This window comes from Ipomoea nil, unplaced genomic scaffold (genome assembly GCF_001879475.1).
Source record: "Ipomoea nil cultivar Tokyo-kokei standard unplaced genomic scaffold, Asagao_1.1 scaffold3213, whole genome shotgun sequence".
In the NCBI taxonomy this organism is placed as follows: domain Eukaryota; kingdom Viridiplantae; phylum Streptophyta; class Magnoliopsida; order Solanales; family Convolvulaceae; genus Ipomoea; species Ipomoea nil.
Window position 1 is genome coordinate 107221 of NW_017619641.1, and position 21408 is coordinate 128628.

General features: G+C 37.9%; 2 protein-coding genes across 2 annotated transcripts; one reads left to right on the plus strand and one right to left on the minus strand.

Annotated features, from left to right (window-relative positions):
* Positions 1-1211: 1211 nt before the first annotated feature.
* On the plus strand, positions 1212-4663 carry LOC109168709 (tubulin alpha-3 chain-like). Its single transcript, XM_019317690.1, has 5 exons — positions 1212-1439; positions 2653-2867; positions 2976-3175; positions 3568-4076; positions 4164-4663. Exons 1-5 carry the CDS (start codon positions 1327-1329, stop codon positions 4474-4476), a joined length of 1350 nt encoding a protein of 449 aa, XP_019173235.1. The 5' UTR covers positions 1212-1326; the 3' UTR covers positions 4477-4663.
* A 103-nt stretch (positions 4664-4766) lies between these two features.
* Positions 4767-6098, minus strand: LOC109168710 (ethylene-responsive transcription factor RAP2-11-like). The gene is made up of 2 exons (XM_019317691.1): positions 5103-6098; positions 4767-4828 (listed from the first exon to the last, which is right to left on the minus strand). The coding sequence occupies exon 1, from the start codon at positions 5953-5955 to the stop codon at positions 5164-5166; it is 792 nt and encodes a 263-aa protein (XP_019173236.1). The 5' UTR covers positions 5956-6098; the 3' UTR covers positions 4767-4828; positions 5103-5163.
* Between the last annotated feature and the right edge of the window lie 15310 nt (positions 6099-21408).

Below are 21408 nucleotides of genomic sequence, written 5' to 3' on the forward strand. Positions count from 1 at the left end.
GTAAAAATAAATAAATAAATAACCCCGATGGTTATTTAAAGTGTATGACGTAAAAAAAATTAATTAAGATATATACGGCGATTATTTAAAAAATCGTCGTCTATTAAGTGGCGTAGTATACCATTTGTGTAATAGTGATTACTGATTAGGGACGAAATTTACAATTTTAGTATAACTCAGGGACGAAAAGTGCAACGCCAATGATAACTTAGGGACGAAAAGTGAGCATGGCCAACACTCAGGGACGAAAAGTGCAACGACAATGATAATTTAGGGACGAAAAGTGACCATGACCAACACTCAGGGACGAATTCTACAATTACCCAATAACTTAGGGACAAAAAATGCAATTATCGCTAAAAATAATAATTTTATAATTAACTAATTATAATATATTACATTAACAAATATTCTTTTCAAAGAGTAATATATATAATATAATATAGAAAAAGTTTATACTCAACGTGAGACAAATGGAGAATAGAACATGGAAGTGAAAACTACAACAAAGTCCCACAAATATAAATATCTGCCGTCTAAAAGCAGCAGGTTGGGTGGTCCTGGTTCATCATGTGGTCAAATTATCCTATGGACCCGAGTTTATCTTATATTGTGAATTTTTATCTTAAAATAATCTTTAGATTATATATATGTAGTTAAGGCATTATGTATCTGTAGTTAATTATTTTTATATCTGTAAACATATTGAAAGCACATCACGTAGTAATTAAAGACACATATAATGATAACTACAGACATATAAATTGTTAAATTAACATGTTATATGTCTGCAGTTAACATATTCTATATTTACAATTAACAATTTATGTGTCTGTAGTTATCAGGTTATATGTCTTTAAGTACTATGTGATGTGCTTTCAATTTATTTACAGATATAAAAATTGTTAACTGTATGTGGAAAATTGTTAAATGTAGTTACATAATTTTTAGATTAAATTAAAGATCACAATATAATATGATTCCTTATCCATGGTATAACAATTGCATCACGTGGTGTCCGGCTCGGTCCATTTCATTAATCGGGCCAAACAGGTGGGCTATGGATTATGGACAACTATTTCCAGCTGTATCGACCCAATTAAAAGCTGGTGGACCCCCTGATACCATCTCCGGACTCCAGATTCATATCAAATTCAGTTCATAAACACTTCATAGGCACAGCCACGTGATAAATAATTACCAATTTTCCTTTTTTTTTTTGGTTTAAAGATATATTATAGACTTATAGTATCTATCCAGTATCCAAATCTCTCTCGATCCGTCTGCAAATTCGGTCTCAGCAGAAAGAGAGAGAGAGAGAGAGAGATGAGAGAGATCATCAGCGTACATATCGGCCAGGCCGGAATTCAGGTCGGCAATGCCTGCTGGGAGCTCTATTGCCTTGAGCATGGCATTCAACCCGACGGCATGATGCCTAGGTGATTTTAACTTTTCCTCTCCTTTTTTTTTTTTTTTTTTTTGGGTTCCAATTTTACCAAATTGCGTTTTCATTTTGTGAATTTTCGTCGGATTGGTAGTCTACAACTCTAAAAAAAAATTATTTGATTGGAAAGTGTCTTGTACTCCGTATTATTTCATGTTTTCCTGCTTTTTTTGTTTTCCTTTTCTGGAATCTGGAGGATGATGAATTGCAGATATACTTCTTTAGTTGCTTGTCTGGCTTTTAATTTTGGTTATATTGCGGTACTTAGTTTGTGATGTGACCTGTTGGTGCATTATTGTCTTATTGTTTTGTACATTTTGATTTTTAGGAAATGATTGGTTTAGAATAAAATTCATTAATTTAATTGCTCACCTATTTTTTTTTTTTTTTCCTTCTCAAAGTAATGTACAATTGGCTTCATTTAATAATTGAACTTGTCTAGCTATTGATTAATATTTAATAAGGAATGATTCCATTTTTTCTCTCTCAAGTACTGTGACAATTTTAGATCTATTCCAAACTTTCAATTTTGACACAAATATTCCTCTACATGCAAAATTGTTCCACATTTAGTTAAAATGTCTTAAATTCCCTCACTTTGTGGACATTTCTCCAAACTCCACCATTTTGCAAGTGGTGGTGTTTCGGACTGAATGTGGAAAAATTTTGAAGATAGAGGACTAAATATGTCAAAATTAAAAGTCATGAATTATATCTGCAATTGTCACTATAAATAGAGCCCAAATTGAAATTAACTCATTGTGGCAAGGTTGGTTAATTCATGGATATTCTCGGTTGTGGCATTTGAATATAGGATATATTATGAATAATTATTTAGTGGTGTTCATTTCTTACAATTTTCAAGAGTAATTTGCATATCAAATGAGGAATATACTTATGCATAACTGTGTTCCTGGGCATGCATTTGGAGTTTGGACCTGATATTGAAATATAAAAGGGAAGAATAATCAACTATGAGTCTATAAGTCTACGAGTATGTTCTTATCATGTTCAATTTGGAAATCATATTTTGGATATGGAAATATAGTTCAATTTTGGATATGGAAATAGGAAATTCTCACTGACAATTGCTGTCTTCTCACTAATTTTGTTCTCTCACTTATTTTCTATTTAATCTTGCATTTTGTCAGGCATTGTGTAAAACTTATAATGGATTATGATTATTACCTTTACTTTTTTGCTTGCAGTGACACATCAGTTGGTATTGCAAATGATTCTTTCAACACCTTCTTTAGTGAAACTGGTTCAGGCAAACATGTGCCTAGAGCTGTATTTGTTGATCTTGAGCCTACTGTTGTGGATGAAGTGAGAAGTGGGGCATACAGACAACTGTTTCATCCCGAGCAACTTATATCTGGTAAGGAGGATGCAGCCAACAACTTTGCGAGAGGACATTATACAGGTACCTTTCTATTTCTGTAGATAAAGAATGTGATTAATTTTTAATTTTTTTTAATTTTTTATTTTTGGGTTGAAATTTTGACTTGTTTTTGTTTGATATGCTTTGCAGTGGGGAAAGATATTGTTGATCTGTGCCTTGATAGAGTGAGAAAATTAGCTGACAATTGCACTGGTTTGCAAGGATTCCTGGTCTTTAATGCTGTTGGTGGTGGCACAGGTTCTGGTTTAGGATCCTTGCTTCTGGAGCGTTTGTCTGTAGATTATGGAAAGAAATCAAAACTCGGATTTACCATATTTCCATCTCCGCAGGTAGTCTTAGCCATGATTTTGTGAATTATGAGATTATGTATGCTCTTTTAACAAAGGATTAAGTTTGGAAAATTCACTAAATTACTTATAAAGATTACCCGATTCCATCTGGTTGGGAAAAGAGTCTCAATTCCAAATAAATTAAAAATATGAAAATTAAAATATCAGAAAAAGATAAATTTATTTGAGAACAATCAAAAGGTTCATTCTGACTAGGTAAAGAAAAGAGGGCACTGGAACATTGGATGCCTGGCTAAGGCTTATATTTCCTGCTTAGTTAACATCTTCTAGGAATTATTATCAATCTACAAGTTTAATTATTTTTATTCCTCTAAACTCAATCAGCTGTCTTCTTAGAGTTTTAAAGTTGGTTATGTATTCTGAACATGCAGGTATCAACTGCCGTTGTTGAGCCATACAACAGCGTCTTATCTACTCATTCCCTCCTAGAACACACAGATGTTGTTGTGCTTTTGGACAATGAAGCAATATATGACATATGCAGGAGAGCCCTAGACATTGAAAGGCCAACTTACACAAACCTGAACCGTTTAATTTCTCAAATCATCTCATCTTTGACAACTTCTTTGAGGTTTGATGGAGCCATTAATGTTGACATCACCGAGTTCCAAACTAACCTTGTACCTTATCCACGTATCCATTTCATGCTTTCTTCTTATGCTCCTGTTATCTCGTCTGCCAAGGCTTATCACGAACAGTTGTCTGTTCCTGAGATTACGAATGCTGTTTTTGAACCGTCAAGCATGATGGCAAAGTGTGATCCAAGACATGGTAAATACATGGCATGTTGTTTGATGTACCGTGGAGATGTTGTCCCAAAGGATGTCAATTCTGCTGTTGCTACCATTAAGACAAAGAGGACTGTTCAGTTTGTTGATTGGTAAGTTTATATTCTATTCTGAATGAATCTCACAGTCACGGAACCGTTAAATTTGAGGTGTCATGTGAATTGATATGGACTCTTCAGGTGCCCTACGGGTTTCAAGTGTGGCATCAACTATCAGCCCCCGACAGTGGTTCCTGGAGGTGACCTTGCCCGTGTGCAGCGTGCAGTGTGCATGATCAGCAACAACACTGCTGTGGCTGAGGTCTTCTCCCGAATTGACCACAAATTTGACCTTATGTATTCCAAGCGTGCCTTTGTCCATTGGTATGTGGGTGAGGGTATGGAGGAAGGCGAGTTCTCAGAAGCCCGTGAAGATCTTGCTGCCCTTGAGAAGGACTACGAGGAAGTTGGAGCAGAGGGTGTCGATGAAGAAGAAGAAGGGGAAGACTACTAAAGTATTGCAAGTCGAGGACAGTGACAACAACAAATCTGTCTTGTCTATTGTACCATGTTGCAAATTATTACTCGGTATATCCTTGTATTCATACTTGTATTCTTGTGTGTTCCAGTAGTCAATTTGAATTACCATGATTTGAATTACCATGATGGTTCGTATTAGTAATTAAATGACTTTATGAATGCTTCTTCGTCTCTTTACATTTTCCTTTTAATTTTTATTTTCTTCACATCTTTCCGATCGGTTTACTGGATTCACACATGTTTTTAATTCAGGTTACCTCGAAGTTGTCACTGAAGTTTGTTTTTGTTTACATATAAGAACCAATTGTAAAGTAGTACAGATAATGAGGGTGTTTGGTAATTAGCTTATAGCTGTTAGCTGATTGGATTAGTGAGTTTGATTAGTTGATAGCATTAGCTTACTAATTGTAGAAAGATGTTTGATAAATTAGGATATCCACAAAAAACTTATCAAAAAAGTTATTTTGAGCAGTTTTTTGAATTTAGCGTTTTGTAATAATAAGCTGTTACAAAAAGCTAATTAATCAAACACTTATATTGGATGTTTAACCAAGTCAAAATTGACTGATAAGTTAAGTATATTACCAAACAAGGTCAATGTTTCTTGAGGTGTTTTAAACAAGAGAAGCTAAGTAGAAAGTGATAGTGAAATAATATAAGTTTAGGAGAAGAAAGGTGGGAGATCCCAAAGAGTTTGGGTTTGGGAGGGATGATTGATAGCCATAGCTTGCATATACTCGTGCACACCGTGCACTGCATATAGAGAAGCTGAAATTGATCTTTCAACTTTCATTCTTTCAAATTCTGAGAATCCCACTATTACTTCACCTTCTGTATTGGGTATATCAATCATTTGTTGAGCAAATTCCAGTCCTTGTTCAAAACTCCATGACTGCAGCAAACTCATAGAAGAAGAAGTAGCATCAGGTTTGTAAGTGTTATGATCGCTTTCTCGAATCTCATCATCATAGCCAAAGTCCAAAGCCTCATCTGATGATGAAATTTTTGTGTCTTGATTTTCTGTAGCTGCTGTTGTAGAGGAGGAGGAGGAAGAAAACTGTCCAATTCTCTGCAGCTTTGCACTACTCTTCTTGCTGCTAAGAAGGCTTCTGATCCTGGAGGCCAAAGGAGAGTCCGAGTCTGGTGGGGCAATGGTTTCAAAGTTTGTGCGAGTGCTTCTTGAAGCGCGGAGAAGGAAGGCAGCCTCATCATAGGCGCGTGCAGCTTCTTCTGCGCTGTCATAAGTCCCTAGCCACATCCTGATCTTCTGTGTCGTGTCTTTGATCTCCGCCACCCATCTCCCCGAAGCCCTCTGCCTCACCCCAACAAATTTCTTCTTGCCCTTGTTCTTGCCGTGGCGTTGTTTGTTCCACCCGCTTTCGATGGATTTGGTTACTTTCTGTAATGATGAGAAAATCTCATCTTCATGTTGCTGCTGGAAGTGAATTTCCATTATATTGACAGCAATGTATGATATGATCACTGAGTTGAGCAAGTGAAGAAGAGAAGAGTTGTTGGAGTATATAATTGAGATTTGAGGGTGTATTTATATATGTTGGGAGTTGTATATATAGGTCTGTTTGGTAACATAGTTAGTTTATCAGACAATTCTGTTATACAATCAATACGAGTGTTTGATTAGTTAGCCTTTTAGCTTTTTGTAACAACTTATTATTCTAAAATGTTAAAATTCAAAAAGTTTTTCGATCAACTTTTTGAAAAAAGTCATTTTGTATGTAATCAATTATCAGCTAACAACTAATTTATCAAACACTTTTCTACAATCAGTTAATGCTAACAACTAATCAAACACACTAACTCAATTAACTAAGAGCTATAAGCTAATAGTTATTTACCAAACATCCCAATATTAATGTTATCTATGATTCAAAATTTTTTTAGTGATTTTTTGGTGTTGTTGTTTTGTGTATGTTGTAATAGGGGACAAGGAAACATTCTTTTTTTGTTTCATACAACTGAAAATGATATTCTTTAAAGATGACATATTCTCCTGCTCAATGCTTGGTTTGGTGTCTGACTGGGTTAGTTTGCCGTGACGTCTAAGGTTTCATAGAGTTTACTACTTCCAAGGGTGCATACGACCTTTCACCCAAAAGTTGACCATCTTCTGTTTACCCATCCTTTTACATGGGAATATAAGTATTCTTCAAATATTATGTCAATTTTATATTACTTTTAAATTATATAATAACTACCAATTAAGGATTTTGTGATTCACTGGTACCAAGTTGCTCTTCTAAGTGGGAGGTAGTGGGTTCGAGGATGCACCCAACATACGAGAAGTCTCACGTAACGGTTGTTTCTAGCAGTATGGAGGTTTGGAATATGCTTTTTGTGTCAAAAGTGTACAGTTTGGTATAGCTTCTCGAAACTAGATTGGTTCAATTTTTTTCTTTCATGTGTCTGGGGTGAGTTCAAGATGTAGTCCCGACCGGAAAATTTGAATTGTAAAAAAAATAAAAAATTGTTGATGGTCAATGATGGATTTAATTAATTCGGGTGATCCGAATTAACAATCCTGATAATAAAAGAATAAGGTCAATACGGTAAATGGCAAAAAAAACGATATAAAAATATGAAAAAGGCAAGGATGTATATCGCGGAGATAATCTTGTATTGATAGTAAGACGGTTACAACGTAGGTGTAATACTATTACAATAGTTGTTTAGACAAGAGAACATATCTTAATAGTCTATTTATACTAAAGCCTCCTAACCCCTCCCTCCTCCCCCCCCCCCCCCACCCACCCCTTCTAAAAAGGAAGGGACTGTTGCAACAACCTTTGACCACGCCCGATTTCCTGACCGGGCCTCCAGGCTAGCCGGCCGAGGCCCCTAGCCGAGACCTGCCTAGGGCTTGGCCAAGGCTTGGGCCAAAGCCCAAGCCGAGTACCATGGCCATGGCTGAGGCCCAAGGGGTCCGACCAGGGCTTAGGCAACCCGGGTCAAGCACGGGTTGATCCCGGGGCCTAGGTCTACCTGAGTCCTTCTTGCTTTGCTTGTCCATGTTGAATTTGCCCCATTTTCAATATATTCATTACACATTAGTCAATTTTGAAGTAACGTATTTAGTCAAAGGTGAGAAATCAAGGCACGAAATTGTGCCACTTGGGGGCAAAATAGTAGCCCTTCTATATACATAATCCAAATAGGAATAGTTAAACTTTAAAAAACTAAAACAATATATTAAGCTTAATTAGAGATAACGACCTGGCCAAAACCCAATACAAGGTCTTCTCGTACACGCTGCCTGTTAGTGTTTCTTTAACCCTCACCAGACACACAAAATCTTTTTTTTTTCCCCTACAAAATGTTAATCAATTATAGTTTGTAGATGTCTTATCATAGGATTATTATTTAATGAAATTATATAATGTAATTTGTGGATAAATAATTTAATTTTATCAAATAGAGGTCGTTACTTAAGGTGTCCATTAGGTGAAGTCCATCCTTGCCTGAGGCAATCGTTATGCTATGGACTCGTGTCCAGTATGCATTGTGGACATGGTAACGGTGCCGTTAGTGGCACCGTTATCTTCTACCATTTTTTTTAAAAAAAAATTTCAGACCACTTTGTTATAGGAGCATATGTTTATAATTTTATTACTATATGTTCATAATTGTAAGTTCATAATGTCAGAGCTCTGTGTTCATAATTCCATAACTGTACATTCATAATTGCATAACTGTACACTCATACTTCCATAACTGTACATTCATAATTTCGTAACTGTACATTCATAATTCAATAACTGCAAATTCATAATTTTCGAAGCTCTATGTTCACAATTTTAGAGCTCTATGTTTATAATTTTATCATTATATGTTCATAATTGTAAGTTCATAATGTCAGAGCTCTGTGTTCATAATTCCATAACTGTACATTCATAATTCCATAACTATACATTCATAAATCCACAAACGAATAACGCTGTTAACGGCGAGACAAAATCAATTTTTTTTTTAAACTGGAATGCCACGTTTTCCCTGAAAACGACGTCGTTTTGGACTCGTGTCCACAATGCATTGTGGACACGAGTCCATAGCATAATTTGCGTGCCTAAGGAGATAAACCAATCTAAGCAAGTCCTAGTTGACTGGCCCAACTGATAAGTTAATTGACCGGTGCCCAATTGGAAAGCAAATTATTGTATGGACCATGAATATAAAGTACATTTTTAATATACTAAAAGTACATTATTTGTGTACCGAATGTACATTATTTGATAGTATATAAAATAATATACTTTCAGTACTCAAATAATATACTTTCAAATAATGTATTTTACGTACACAAATAATGTATTTTTAATATATTAAAAATATATTTTTTTATTTGTGGTCCATATCACTGCGTGGACCATGGTCCATGTAATAATGATTGAACTGGAAGTTGATGAGGTCACAACTTACAATTAAGTTCACTGCCCGACTAGTTCAGTTGGGGTTGAAATTCTAATTTTTTTTTTTATTTTAAGTATATTATGTTTTAATTAGTTGATGGTTTCAACTTACCATAAGGAATATTTGAGCATACTTGAATATTTTAAATAACTAATTTAATAATATTTTTCAAATTTACTAAATAATAACTAAAGAAATAAGAGATAATTTTAATATTTTAAATAATTAATTTTTTCATAATATTCTTTGATGAATAACAATAAGCTAAGAATAACATTTGTATTGGAATGAAGCAATTTGACTTGTGAAATTTTTTCTTAGATAGTTTCCGTATTGAATTAATTTCAGTTTTGGTCCCACGACTTTAGAGGATCTATCACTTTTGGTGCACAACTTTAAAAGTTTTCAATTTTGGTGCCTAACTTTGTTGTTTTAATCAATTTTGGTCCTTTCAACCAAATTGACGACGAAATATTGCCGGATTTTATATTTTTAGGGGTAAAATCGTCATCCCAAGGAAACATCTTCAAATCTAAACAAAATCACTCTAAAATCATATCTATAGGTGTTTGATCGATGAGAATAATTGAGAAGACGGACAGAAACTAGACACAGATCTATGAGATTTATAGCATCGACGATTGCCAAACTCTTATATTTCTCTTAACATGATTTTTCTTTTGTTTAGATATTGAATATCTTTCCTTGGGATGACGATTTTGCCCCTAAAATGTAAAATCCGGCAATATTTCGCAGTCAATGATGTACGGGAAAGAGGTGGTGAGTATACGGGTGTAAATTGTCGTTCCGCAAGGGATTGGGACTATGGCACGTACTTGAGTGACAACTAAAGTTCTAGGCACCAAAGTATTGGAACCCACAAGAATCCAAGCAAATTCAAATTCATGGTTGGGCAATGTCAACAATTAAAGGCTAAAAATCTAGTTAAGACAATGCAATTTAAACACAAGTAATCACAATGATAAAAGATGGGCTCAAATTAGGGGATGTTGCCTTCTAGATGCTTTAACAACTTAGGGATTAGGGGAGAACATTAACCAAGGGAACATAAGGGCAAAGCACATAAAAATCCTAGCTAAAAGCCATTTTCATAAGCTAAAGAACAAGGATTAGAGCAAGGATTGCCCCACTTTCATGGTGTATCAATTCCTAGCTCTTAAAGCACATAAGCATTTAGGCCCCCAATTCTTCCCTATTTTCATAGAAAGAAAATGGGTTTAGAGAAAGGAGAGGCTTAAATTCTTCCCCCAACTTTCATTGTGGAGAAAAACTATCCAAAAGCAAGCTAATAAGAGTTACGTACCAAATATTAGCAAGATTAAACATAAAACCCACTCAAACAAATGAACCCTAGGTTAGGGTTCTTCCCCCTTATGCAATGATCACCTATTTAGCATCTAGGTTAGCAATATCACCCTAATCCAAGCCCAAAAACGAACTACTCACACTTCATAAGCATAAATAACAACAAAGCACAAGAAAATATCATAAACATTGCACAAAAGCTTAAGAAGAAGAGTAAGAAGCTTCTCTATTGAAGATGAAGATTTTGTGGTTGAATCTCACTCCAATCCATGATTACAAGCTTTGTAGAAGAGTTAGAGATGAAATACTAGACTAATCTAAGCTAAGGAAATGAAAGGAAAACGAGTTCTTGCTATCTAGGGTTCTAACCTCACTCCTCTCTCCAAAAAATGAGTTATAACGCAGTCAAAAGAAACAGAGATGGGCTGCTCGACGCGTGGAGCGTAATTCTCGACGCGTGGAGAAATTACAGAAACATTCTGCCAGGATTCGACGCGTCGAGAGTAATTCTCGACGCGTCGAGCGCTGATCTGCAACAGAACTTCGACTTGCAGGCTAATTTTGACCCTTTTGTCTTCAGAATTAGGCTTCGGTGTCTTCATGAAAGTTGTAGATCTTCGAGTCTTCTTTCAAATGGTGCAAGAATCACTTAATTTGGATGTTTTTAGCTTGAGATATGGTCCAAAAACCATGACGTCAACGTGCAGGTCGGGAATTGCAATTGCATGGTCGCTTGCTTCTCTTTTGCTTTGGTTTGCCCACATGACCAAGACCATTGAAAGAACCACCCTAGACTCCTTTGGAAGTTTTGCATCCATCTCCATAGCTTCATAGTTGGCTCTCATTGACTCCAAATTCATCCAAAATACCTCAAAAGCACACAATTGCCTGCACTCTACACTATGCATCAAAAGATATAAACAAAGGAATTAAGACACTTCTTTGCATAAAATCAAAGTGTTTGTCACACAAAATATGTCTATACAAGGGGTAAAAATATTGACATAAATGCACTTATCAACTCCCCCACACTTAAACATTTGCTTGTCCTCAAGCAAAGTCAAGACAAATTACCATCCAAGCAATGAAATTGATCACACTCCCAACTTGAACAACTTATCAATCCACAAACCGACTTGCTACAACACAACTTCTTTCAAGAATCATTTTAGCATCCCACACAAGTTCCATTCTCAAGCCAATAACCAAGCACCAAAATTATTAAAGTGTGTGAGGATCAAGTGTGCACAATACTAAGTTGAGATTATGCAAAACTTGGCTTTGAATGAGATTCCATAGGCTTGCCCTTCATACTCCCACTAGTTCAACTCCAAGATTGCATGCTAAGATCAAATAGGTCTTTATTAGGCTTGTAATGGGGCTAAGGGTGAATGGTTAACAAAGAAGGGGTATGGAAATAAACAAAGGAGAGAACTTCACATTTATTCACAATTGAGGCTAGAAGAGATATGACATTTATAAACTAAGGAGCAATTTACAATGGAACATAAAGCAACACTCTAAAGTAGTGGGGGTTGAGTACAACTTTCAACACAAACTAGAATCAAGCTTCAAACTTTTATTCTTCTTCCTTTTCTTTTCATTTTTCTCATTTCATCTCTTTTTTCATGACATTTTTTTTTCAATATTCTCATCATTATTTTTTTTTCTTTTCTTTCCTTTCATTGCAAAACAATAAACAAACTTGTTCCATGAACCAATACCCCCACACTTAGACAAAATTATCAAGAGGATTGCTAACAAAACAAGCTCCAATAAAGATCTCTTCAAAGAAAAAGAATAAATGCTCTATTCTCTCAAGGGTGGAGGGAAATATTTTGGCTAGGGGTTAAGGGTTAAATGATGAGGGTTAACACAAGGAAAAACAATCACAATGAAGGGACAAGTGCTTAGCACTTATTAAACAAACACAAAAGGCTCAACGGGGACAACTAGTGGTAAACACATGTGTAAAGGGTAGGCTTGAAAGGCTCAGGCTAAACAAAAATGGCCTAAATCATTTCTAAACATGCAAATCTTAGACTTCACTTGGAGAGTAATGAGGCAAGTTCTAGCAAAACAACCATGACCGGAATCTCACATAAGCCTTCACTAGCAAAGCATAACACACAAGATCAAAAATTTATTCATTTATTAAGTGGTTAACAAGGCAATTGGCAAGAGAATAGATCAATCATGTGTTATACCTCAAATCATCAATCACAAATTGCATCGCAACAAGCACCACCAAATCAAACCACAAACCAACAAAGAGGGAGTGATCACAACTTCAAGCAAAGATGAGAAATTTACCCAACATTATGCACAATGACTCATCCAAGCAAGGTTTCAAAAAGTTTCAAAATTTCAAAATTTTCCCTCCAATATTTTGTCCACCCCCCACACTTAGAAATTACATCGTCCTCGATGTAAAAGAAAATAAAGCACAAGGGAGAAATGGTAGCACAATAAGCACAAGTGAGAGCATGATATATCAAAAATAAAAGTGTAAAGAAAAATAGAGAAGAAAGTAAAGTGTTATAAAATGAAAGATAACATGGGGTGCCTCCCATGAAGCGCTACGTTTAACGTCGCTAGCTCGACTTGACCTTTGGTGTTCAAGTATATGAGGGATAGAAGAGATCCCAAACCACATTAGCCTCCTTTTCTTTGAATTCCGGCTCATTGAAGAGCTTCAACCTTTGCCCATTCACCATAAAAGGATCTCCCGACTTAGCCACAATTGAAACGGCGCCCGATGGGTAATGTTCCACTACCCGGAAAGGGCCCGACCACCTCGACTTGAGTTTACCGGGAAACAACTTGAGTCTTGAATTATATAGTAGCACTTGGTCACCCGGTTCAAAGTTCCTCCTCAAAATTCTCTTATCATGAAAATACTTGGTCCTTTCCTTGTAGATCCTTGCATTCTCATAGGCATCCATCCGGAACTCCTCAAGCTCATTCAAGTGTAACAACCTCTTCTCTCTTGCCGAGTCCTCATCCAAATTCAACCTTGAAACTGCCCAATATGCCTTGTGTTCATACTCAACCGGCAAATGACATGACTTCCCGAACACAAGTTTAAACGGGGAAACACCAATAGGAGTCTTGAATGCGGTCCTTAGGGCCCATAGTGCATCATCTAGCTTCAAAGACCAATCCTTTCTTGTTGGACTCACCACCTTTTCAAGAATAGATTTGATTTCCCTATTGGCCAACTCTACTTGCCCACAAGTTTGTGAATGGTAGGGCGTAGAGAGCCGGTGATGAATACCATATTTGAGAAGAAGTTTCTCCAAAAGCTTGTTGCAAAAATGTGTGCCATTGTCGGTTATGAAAGCTCTTGGCATGCCAAACCGGGAGAATATATTCTTCTTGACAAACTTGAGCACGGTCTTTGAGTCATTCCTCGGAGTTGCAATTGCTTCTACCCACTTGGACACATAATCCACCGCTACAAGGATATACTCATTCCCAAAAGAAGGAGGAAACGGACCCATGAAGTCCATCCCCCACACATCAAACAACTCCACTTCAAGTATACCCTTTTGAGGCATCTCATGTCTTCTTCCAATGTTGCCGGTCCTTTGGCAATTGTCACACTTACGCACAAATTCTCTAGCGGTAGCAAACAAAGTAGGCCAAAATAAACCGGATTGTAGCACTTTTAGAGCCGTGCGGTCGGCACTCATGTGTCCTCCATATGGTGAAGAGTGGCAATGGCTCAAAACACTTAGAAATTCCTCCTCCGGTATGCACCTTCTCACAATTCCATCGGCACATCTCTTAAACAATAGGGGCTCATCCCAAAAGTAATCTCTCACATCATGCAAAAATCTCTTTTTCTTGTTGAAATTGAAATCCTTTGGGATGTACCCGCTCACAAGGTAATTCACAATGTCCGCGAACCAAGGCACATAATTTCTTCCTAATTCACTCAAAATGAAAAGTGTTTCTCCCTTGAATGAGTCATCAATGGGCAACTCATTTTCCTTGTGCCCTTCAAGTCTTGAAAGGTGGTCTGCCACAACATTCTCGGAGCCTTTTTTGTCTCTTATTTCCAAATCAAACTCTTGAAGAAGAAGAACCCAACGGATCAACCTTGGCTTGGCATCTTTCTTTTGGAACAAGTACTTCAAAGCCGCATGATCGGTGTGAACTATCACCTTGCTTCCCATGAGATAAGATCGAAATTTGTCCATGGCAAACACCACCGCTAGAAGCTCCTTCTCGGTTGTTGCATAATTCACTTGGGCTTCATCAAGCGTATGGCTTGCATAGTGGATCACATGGTAGCTTCGGTTCCTCTTTTGGCACAACACCGCCCCAACCGCATAGTCACTTGCATCACACATTAACTCAAACGGTAAACTCCAATCGGGGGGTTGAATGATGGGAGCATGGCATAGAGCCTCCTTCAACTTGTCAAACGCTACAAGGCAAGACTCATCAAAGTCAAAATTCACATCTTTGGCAAGCAAATGAGTAAGGGGCTTTGCAAGCTTGGAAAAGTCTTTTATGAATCTTCTATAGAACCCGGCATGCCCAAGAAAACTCCTCACTCCCTTAACGGTGGCCGGCGGTGGCAATTTTGATATGACTTCTATCTTTGCCGGGTCCACCTCAATTCCTCTTGCCGAGACCTTGTGCCCAAGAACTATTCCTTCGGTTGCCATGAAATGGCACTTCTCCCAATTTAGCACGATATTCACCTCTTGGCACCTACACAAAACTTTGTCAAGATTGATTAAACATTCATCAAATGACTTCCCATAAACGGAGAAGTCATCCATGAACACCTCCATGATCTCCTCCACCAACTCGGAGAAAATAGCCATCATGCATCTTTGGAAAGTGGCCGGCGCGTTACACAAACCAAATGACATCCTTTTAAAGGCAAAGGTGCCATATTGGCATGTGAACGTGGTCATCTCTTGATCCTCGGGGTGGATAGAAATCTGAAAATATCCTGAAAATCCATCTAAGAAGCAAAAATATTCGTTTTTGGACATTCTTTCAAGCAATTGGTCAATAAATGGGAGGGGGTAGTGATCCTTCCTAGTAGACTTGTTCAATTTTCTATAATCAATGCACATTCGGTGCCCGGTAACAAGTCTAGTAGGAATCAACTCATTATTCTCATTTTCAATGACCGTTATACCGCCCTTTTTCGGAACAACATGTATGGGACTAACCCACTTGCTATCCGAAATAGGGTATATAATGTCGGCCTCAAGCAACTTTAAAATCTCTTTCTTTACCACATCTTTCAAGTTAGGATTCAATCTCCTAAGGGGCTCCACAATGGGCTTGGCATTGTCCTCTAAATAGATTCTATGCATGCAATACTTAGGATCAATGCCAATCAAATCCCCAATTGTGTACCCAATTACCCTCCTATGTTTTCTAAGCACATTAAGCAATTTATCAATTTCATCATTGTGCAAAGAAGAATTAATAATCACCGGGTAAGTAGAGTTAGAGCCAAGAAAAGCATACCGGAGATTTGGAGGTAAAGGTTTTAATTCTACCTTTGGGGCATGCTCCTCTCCAAGGGATTCAAGAATGGCAAGAGCTCCCGTCATGTTTTCAAAGTTGCTTCTCCACTCTTGCATGCCAAGGTCCACCTTGATTTGGGTACACTCTCCCAACTTTTCAAAGAAATTTCCCGCAAGAGAGCTTCCTTGGTTATCTCCTCCAATTCCAAGCACCTCTCCAACGCATTCTTCTATGGCTTCCACCATGTTGCACTCATCAATGTAAGAAGGTTGGTGCTTGGCCATCTTGAAGATGTCAAACTCAATTTTATGGTCGGCTACCTCCATCACAAGCTTCCCTCTTTTGACATCTATGATTGCCCCGGCGGTGGCTAGAAATGGCCTACCAAGGATTATTGGAACCTTGGTATCCTCCTCTATGTCAAGAATCACGAAATCTCCCGGAATGTAGTATTGATCAATCATGACCGGGATATCTTCAAGAACTCCCACCGGGCGCTTGATGGAACGATCCGCCATTTGGAGTGTCATGGTAGTGGGCTTGGGCTCTCCAAGATTGAGCCTCTTGCATAGAGAGTAGGGCATTAGGCTCACACTAGCCCCGAGATCACATAGAGCACGGCTCACCACAAATCCTCCAACAATGCAAGGGATAGAAAAGCTTCCCGGATCCTTCAACTTGGGAGGCAAATTCTTTTGGAGAACGGCACATGTCAAAGCTCCCTCACTAAGGTCCACCACCGCACTCTTCTCTAATCTCTTCTTGTTACTCAAAATATCCTTCAAGAATTTTTTGTATGAAGGTATTTGAGTAATGGCTTCCACAAAGGGCATAGAAATCTCCAACTTATCAAGCATTGTTTTAAACTTGTTTTCTCTCTCGGTTTCTTTTGTTTTCCACAACCTTTGTGGAAATGGCAACAAGTTGCAAGGAATCACCGAGTCATCTATTTGCTTGCCCTTGTTCACATTCTTCTTACTTGAGTTGTTTCCTTCTTGAATTGGCTCCTTCCCTTTTGACTTGTTTCTTTGAATTAGAGGTTCATCATCGTTTTCACTTTCAAGAATTTTTTCAATTTCCTCTTCATTTGGCCTTTCCTCATCTTCATCTTTCTCAACATCTTCTTCAATTGTAAGATCATTAGAAGGAAAAGGTGGATCTTTCAAAGATTTTCCACTTCTAGTGGTGATGGCATTCACATGATTTCTAGGATTTTCGGTGTTAGCCGGAAGTCTACCACTAGAAGATGAGGCTTGTGTAGATCCTTGAGTGCCTCCTCCTTGATTTTGGGTTTGTAGATTCTCCACTTGAGATTGCAACTTGCTAATTTGAGACATTTGAGACATCATCATGTTCATTAATGTCTTCATGTCCACATCTTGAGAAGGTTGAGAGGATCCTTGTTGATTTTGATTATTTCCATATCCTTGATTTCCTCTCGATTGTTGATTCAATTGATTTCCACCTCTACTTGCTTGATTTCCTTGAAAACCCGGAGGTGGATTCCTTCCTTGCTCACCTTGATTGTTCCAAGAAGACCCAAATTGATTCCTTCCTTGTTGGCCATAATTTCCATATCCTTGCCCTTGGTTTTGGGGTCTAGAATACCCAATCATATCCACTTGCTCCATGTTCGATAAAGAGCCTTGGCCACTAGGATCTAACAATTGACAAGCTTGAGAAGCATGAGCTCCACCACATATGGCACAACAAGCTACTAGTGCCATACCTTGAGAACCGGGAGGATTGCAAGTAGCTTGTGGCAAGGAATACGGAGTAGACATGTAAGATACTTGAGGAGTTTGAGTCACCGGTTGCACATTTTGCTTTGGAGCTTGCATCATATTCTTGAGCATGTGTTGAATTGAATCCAATTGAGCTTGCATGGCCATCTTTTCTTCAACCTCAAACATCCCGGCGGTTTTTTCTTTCTTGGGTGGGTCACTTCTTTCATTATACCAATATGCCGTGTTAGAAGTGATCCTCTCAATCAATTGTTCACCATACTCCGGACCCATATCAATAAAAATGCCTCCAAATGAAGATGTGTCAAGAATGGTTTTTGAGCTATCCAACAATCCCTCATAAAAGGATGAGATGAAATCCCCCGGAGTTAGCAAATTCTTTGGACATTGTCTTCTCAACTCCTTAAATCTTTTCCAAGCTTCATACAAATTCTCATTTCCAAATTGTTGAAAATTTTGAATTTGTTTCTTCAATTTGGCGGCCTTGGAAGGAGGACAATACTCTTGCATGAAGGCCTTGTAAAGTTGTTCCCAAGTTGTGAAATGGTTGGCCGGAAAGGAATTGAGCCAACTCAATGCTTGGTCTCTCAATGAAAAAGGGAATAGCCTCAACTTTATTGCATCACTAGGAATCCCATTCATCTTGATTGTTTGACAAATCCGATCAAAGTGTACAACATGAGCCTTAGGATCCTCAACCCTTGAACCTCCAAATTGATTGGCTTGAACCATTTGGATAAGAGAAGTCTTGAGTTCAAAATTGTTGGCATCCACCCCTGGGTAAACAATGCAATCCTCTTCTTCAAACTCCGGAGCTAGATGGGCCGCCATGGGTTGCCTTTGTGGAACACCTTGATAGAAAATAGGAGGAACTCCTTGTGGAAAGTTTTGAGGCATGTTGAACATAGGATTGGCAAAGTTGGGGTTCATTTGATGAAGAAGATTTTGCATACCAACCCCTTGGCCTTGTTGTTGTTGAGGTTGCCCATACCCTTGAGGAATGCCCCCTTGATTCATGTTAGGATAAAATGGGTATTGAGCTTGTGGAAACCCCATTCCTCCTCCAACATAAGGATTGACATTAGGATTTGCCATGAAGTTTTGTGCCGGTATTTGAACGGGAGCAATTGGCACTTGAGAGACATTAGCATGAGCTTCATTGAATTCCCCTTGTCTCGGGCTATGTTGGGTGCTTGTATCATTGGGAGAGATTTGACCGGGATTGCTAGTGTCACCCGTTTCCATGTTTATCTCCAATGATCCAAACTCCTTCAACCAACCGAGCAAGTCTCTTCTTTGTCTCCTTAGCTCCCTAGAGAGTTCTTGATTGAAAGGGTGAAGGTCTTGGCTTCCTTTAGACCTAGTTTGCATGCACCAAGAGGAGTACCTACAACCAAACTCAAGCAAAGACAACTTTGGAAGCACTTAGTCACAATTTAAAACAAACGAACAAAGAAAAATAAAAACTTGATCTCCTTAGAGTTCACTAACTCTAATGCTAGAAAGACAAAGCAATCACACAATACAACCAAATAAACCAATCCCCGGCAACGGCGCCAAAAAGTTGATGTACGGGAAAGAGGTGGTGAGTATACGGGTGTAAATTGTCGTTCCGCAAGGGATTGGGACTATGGCACGTACTTGAGTGACAACTAAAGTTCTAGGCACCAAAGTATTGGAACCCACAAGAATCCAAGCAAATTCAAATTCATGGTTGGGCAATGTCAACAATTAAAGGCTAAAAATCTAGTTAAGACAATGCAATTTAAACACAAGTAATCACAATGATAAAAGATGGGCTCAAATTAGGGGATGTTGCCTTCTAGATGCTTTAACAACTTAGGGATTAGGGGAGAACATTAACCAAGGGAACATAAGGGCAAAGCACATAAAAATCCTAGCTAAAAGCCATTTTCATAAGCTAAAGAACAAGGATTAGAGCAAGGATTGCCCCACTTTCATGGTGTATCAATTCCTAGCTCTTAAAGCACATAAGCATTTAGGCCCCCAATTCTTCCCTATTTTCATAGAAAGAAAATGGGTTTAGAGAAAGGAGAGGCTTAAATTCTTCCCCCAACTTTCATTGTGGAGAAAAACTATCCAAAAGCAAGCTAATAAGAGTTACGTACCAAATATTAGCAAGATTAAACATAAAACCCACTCAAACAAATGAACCCTAGGTTAGGGTTCTTCCCCCTTATGCAATGATCACCTATTTAGCATCTAGGTTAGCAATATCACCCTAATCCAAGCCCAAAAACGAACTACTCACACTTCATAAGCATAAATAACAACAAAGCACAAGAAAATATCATAAACATTGCACAAAAGCTTAAGAAGAAGAGTAAGAAGCTTCTCTATTGAAGATGAAGATTTTGTGGTTGAATCTCACTCCAATCCATGATTACAAGCTTTGTAGAAGAGTTAGAGATGAAATACTAGACTAATCTAAGCTAAGGAAATGAAAGGAAAACGAGTTCTTGCTATCTAGGGTTCTAACCTCACTCCTCTCTCCAAAAAATGAGTTATAACGCAGTCAAAAGAAACAGAGATGGGCTGCTCGACGCGTGGAGCGTAATTCTCGACGCGTGGAGAAATTACAGAAACATTCTGCCAGGATTCGACGCGTCGAGAGTAATTCTCGACGCGTCGAGCGCTGATCTGCAACAGAACTTCGACTTGCAGGCTAATTTTGACCCTTTTGTCTTCAGAATTAGGCTTCGGTGTCTTCATGAAAGTTGTAGATCTTCGAGTCTTCTTTCAAATGGTGCAAGAATCACTTAATTTGGATGTTTTTAGCTTGAGATATGGTCCAAAAACCATGACGTCAACGTGCAGGTCGGGAATTGCAATTGCATGGTCGCTTGCTTCTCTTTTGCTTTGGTTTGCCCACATGACCAAGACCATTGAAAGAACCACCCTAGACTCCTTTGGAAGTTTTGCATCCATCTCCATAGCTTCATAGTTGGCTCTCATTGACTCCAAATTCATCCAAAATACCTCAAAAGCACACAATTGCCTGCACTCTACACTATGCATCAAAAGATATAAACAAAGGAATTAAGACACTTCTTTGCATAAAATCAAAGTGTTTGTCACACAAAATATGTCTATACAAGGGGTAAAAATATTGACATAAATGCACTTATCAACTCCCCCACACTTAAACATTTGCTTGTCCTCAAGCAAAGTCAAGACAAATTACCATCCAAGCAATGAAATTGATCACACTCCCAACTTGAACAACTTATCAATCCACAAACCGACTTGCTACAACACAACTTCTTTCAAGAATCATTTTAGCATCCCACACAAGTTCCATTCTCAAGCCAATAACCAAGCACCAAAATTATTAAAGTGTGTGAGGATCAAGTGTGCACAATACTAAGTTGAGATTATGCAAAACTTGGCTTTGAATGAGATTCCATAGGCTTGCCCTTCATACTCCCACTAGTTCAACTCCAAGATTGCATGCTAAGATCAAATAGGTCTTTATTAGGCTTGTAATGGGGCTAAGGGTGAATGGTTAACAAAGAAGGGGTATGGAAATAAACAAAGGAGAGAACTTCACATTTATTCACAATTGAGGCTAGAAGAGATATGACATTTATAAACTAAGGAGCAATTTACAATGGAACATAAAGCAACACTCTAAAGTAGTGGGGGTTGAGTACAACTTTCAACACAAACTAGAATCAAGCTTCAAACTTTTATTCTTCTTCCTTTTCTTTTCATTTTTCTCATTTCATCTCTTTTTTCATGACTTTTTTTTTTGTGGAACACCTTGATAGAAAATAGGAGGAACTCCTTGTGGAAAGTTTTGAGGCATGTTGAACATAGGATTGGCAAAGTTGGGGTTCATTTGATGAAGAAGATTTTGCATACCAACCCCTTGGCCTTGTTGTTGT

Coding starts and splice junctions, on each gene's coding strand:
- LOC109168709 (XM_019317690.1), top strand. CDS start 1,327: ATGAGAGAGATCATCAGCGTACATATCGGCCAGGCCGGAATTCAGGTC. Junction 2,868..2,975: donor TGCGAGAGGACATTATACAG/GTACCTTTCTAT, acceptor TATGCTTTGCAG/TGGGGAAAGATATTGTTGAT. Junction 4,077..4,163: donor ACTGTTCAGTTTGTTGATTG/GTAAGTTTATAT, acceptor TGGACTCTTCAG/GTGCCCTACGGGTTTCAAGT.
- LOC109168710 (XM_019317691.1), bottom strand. CDS start 5,955: ATGGAAATTCACTTCCAGCAGCAACATGAAGATGAGATTTTCTCATCA.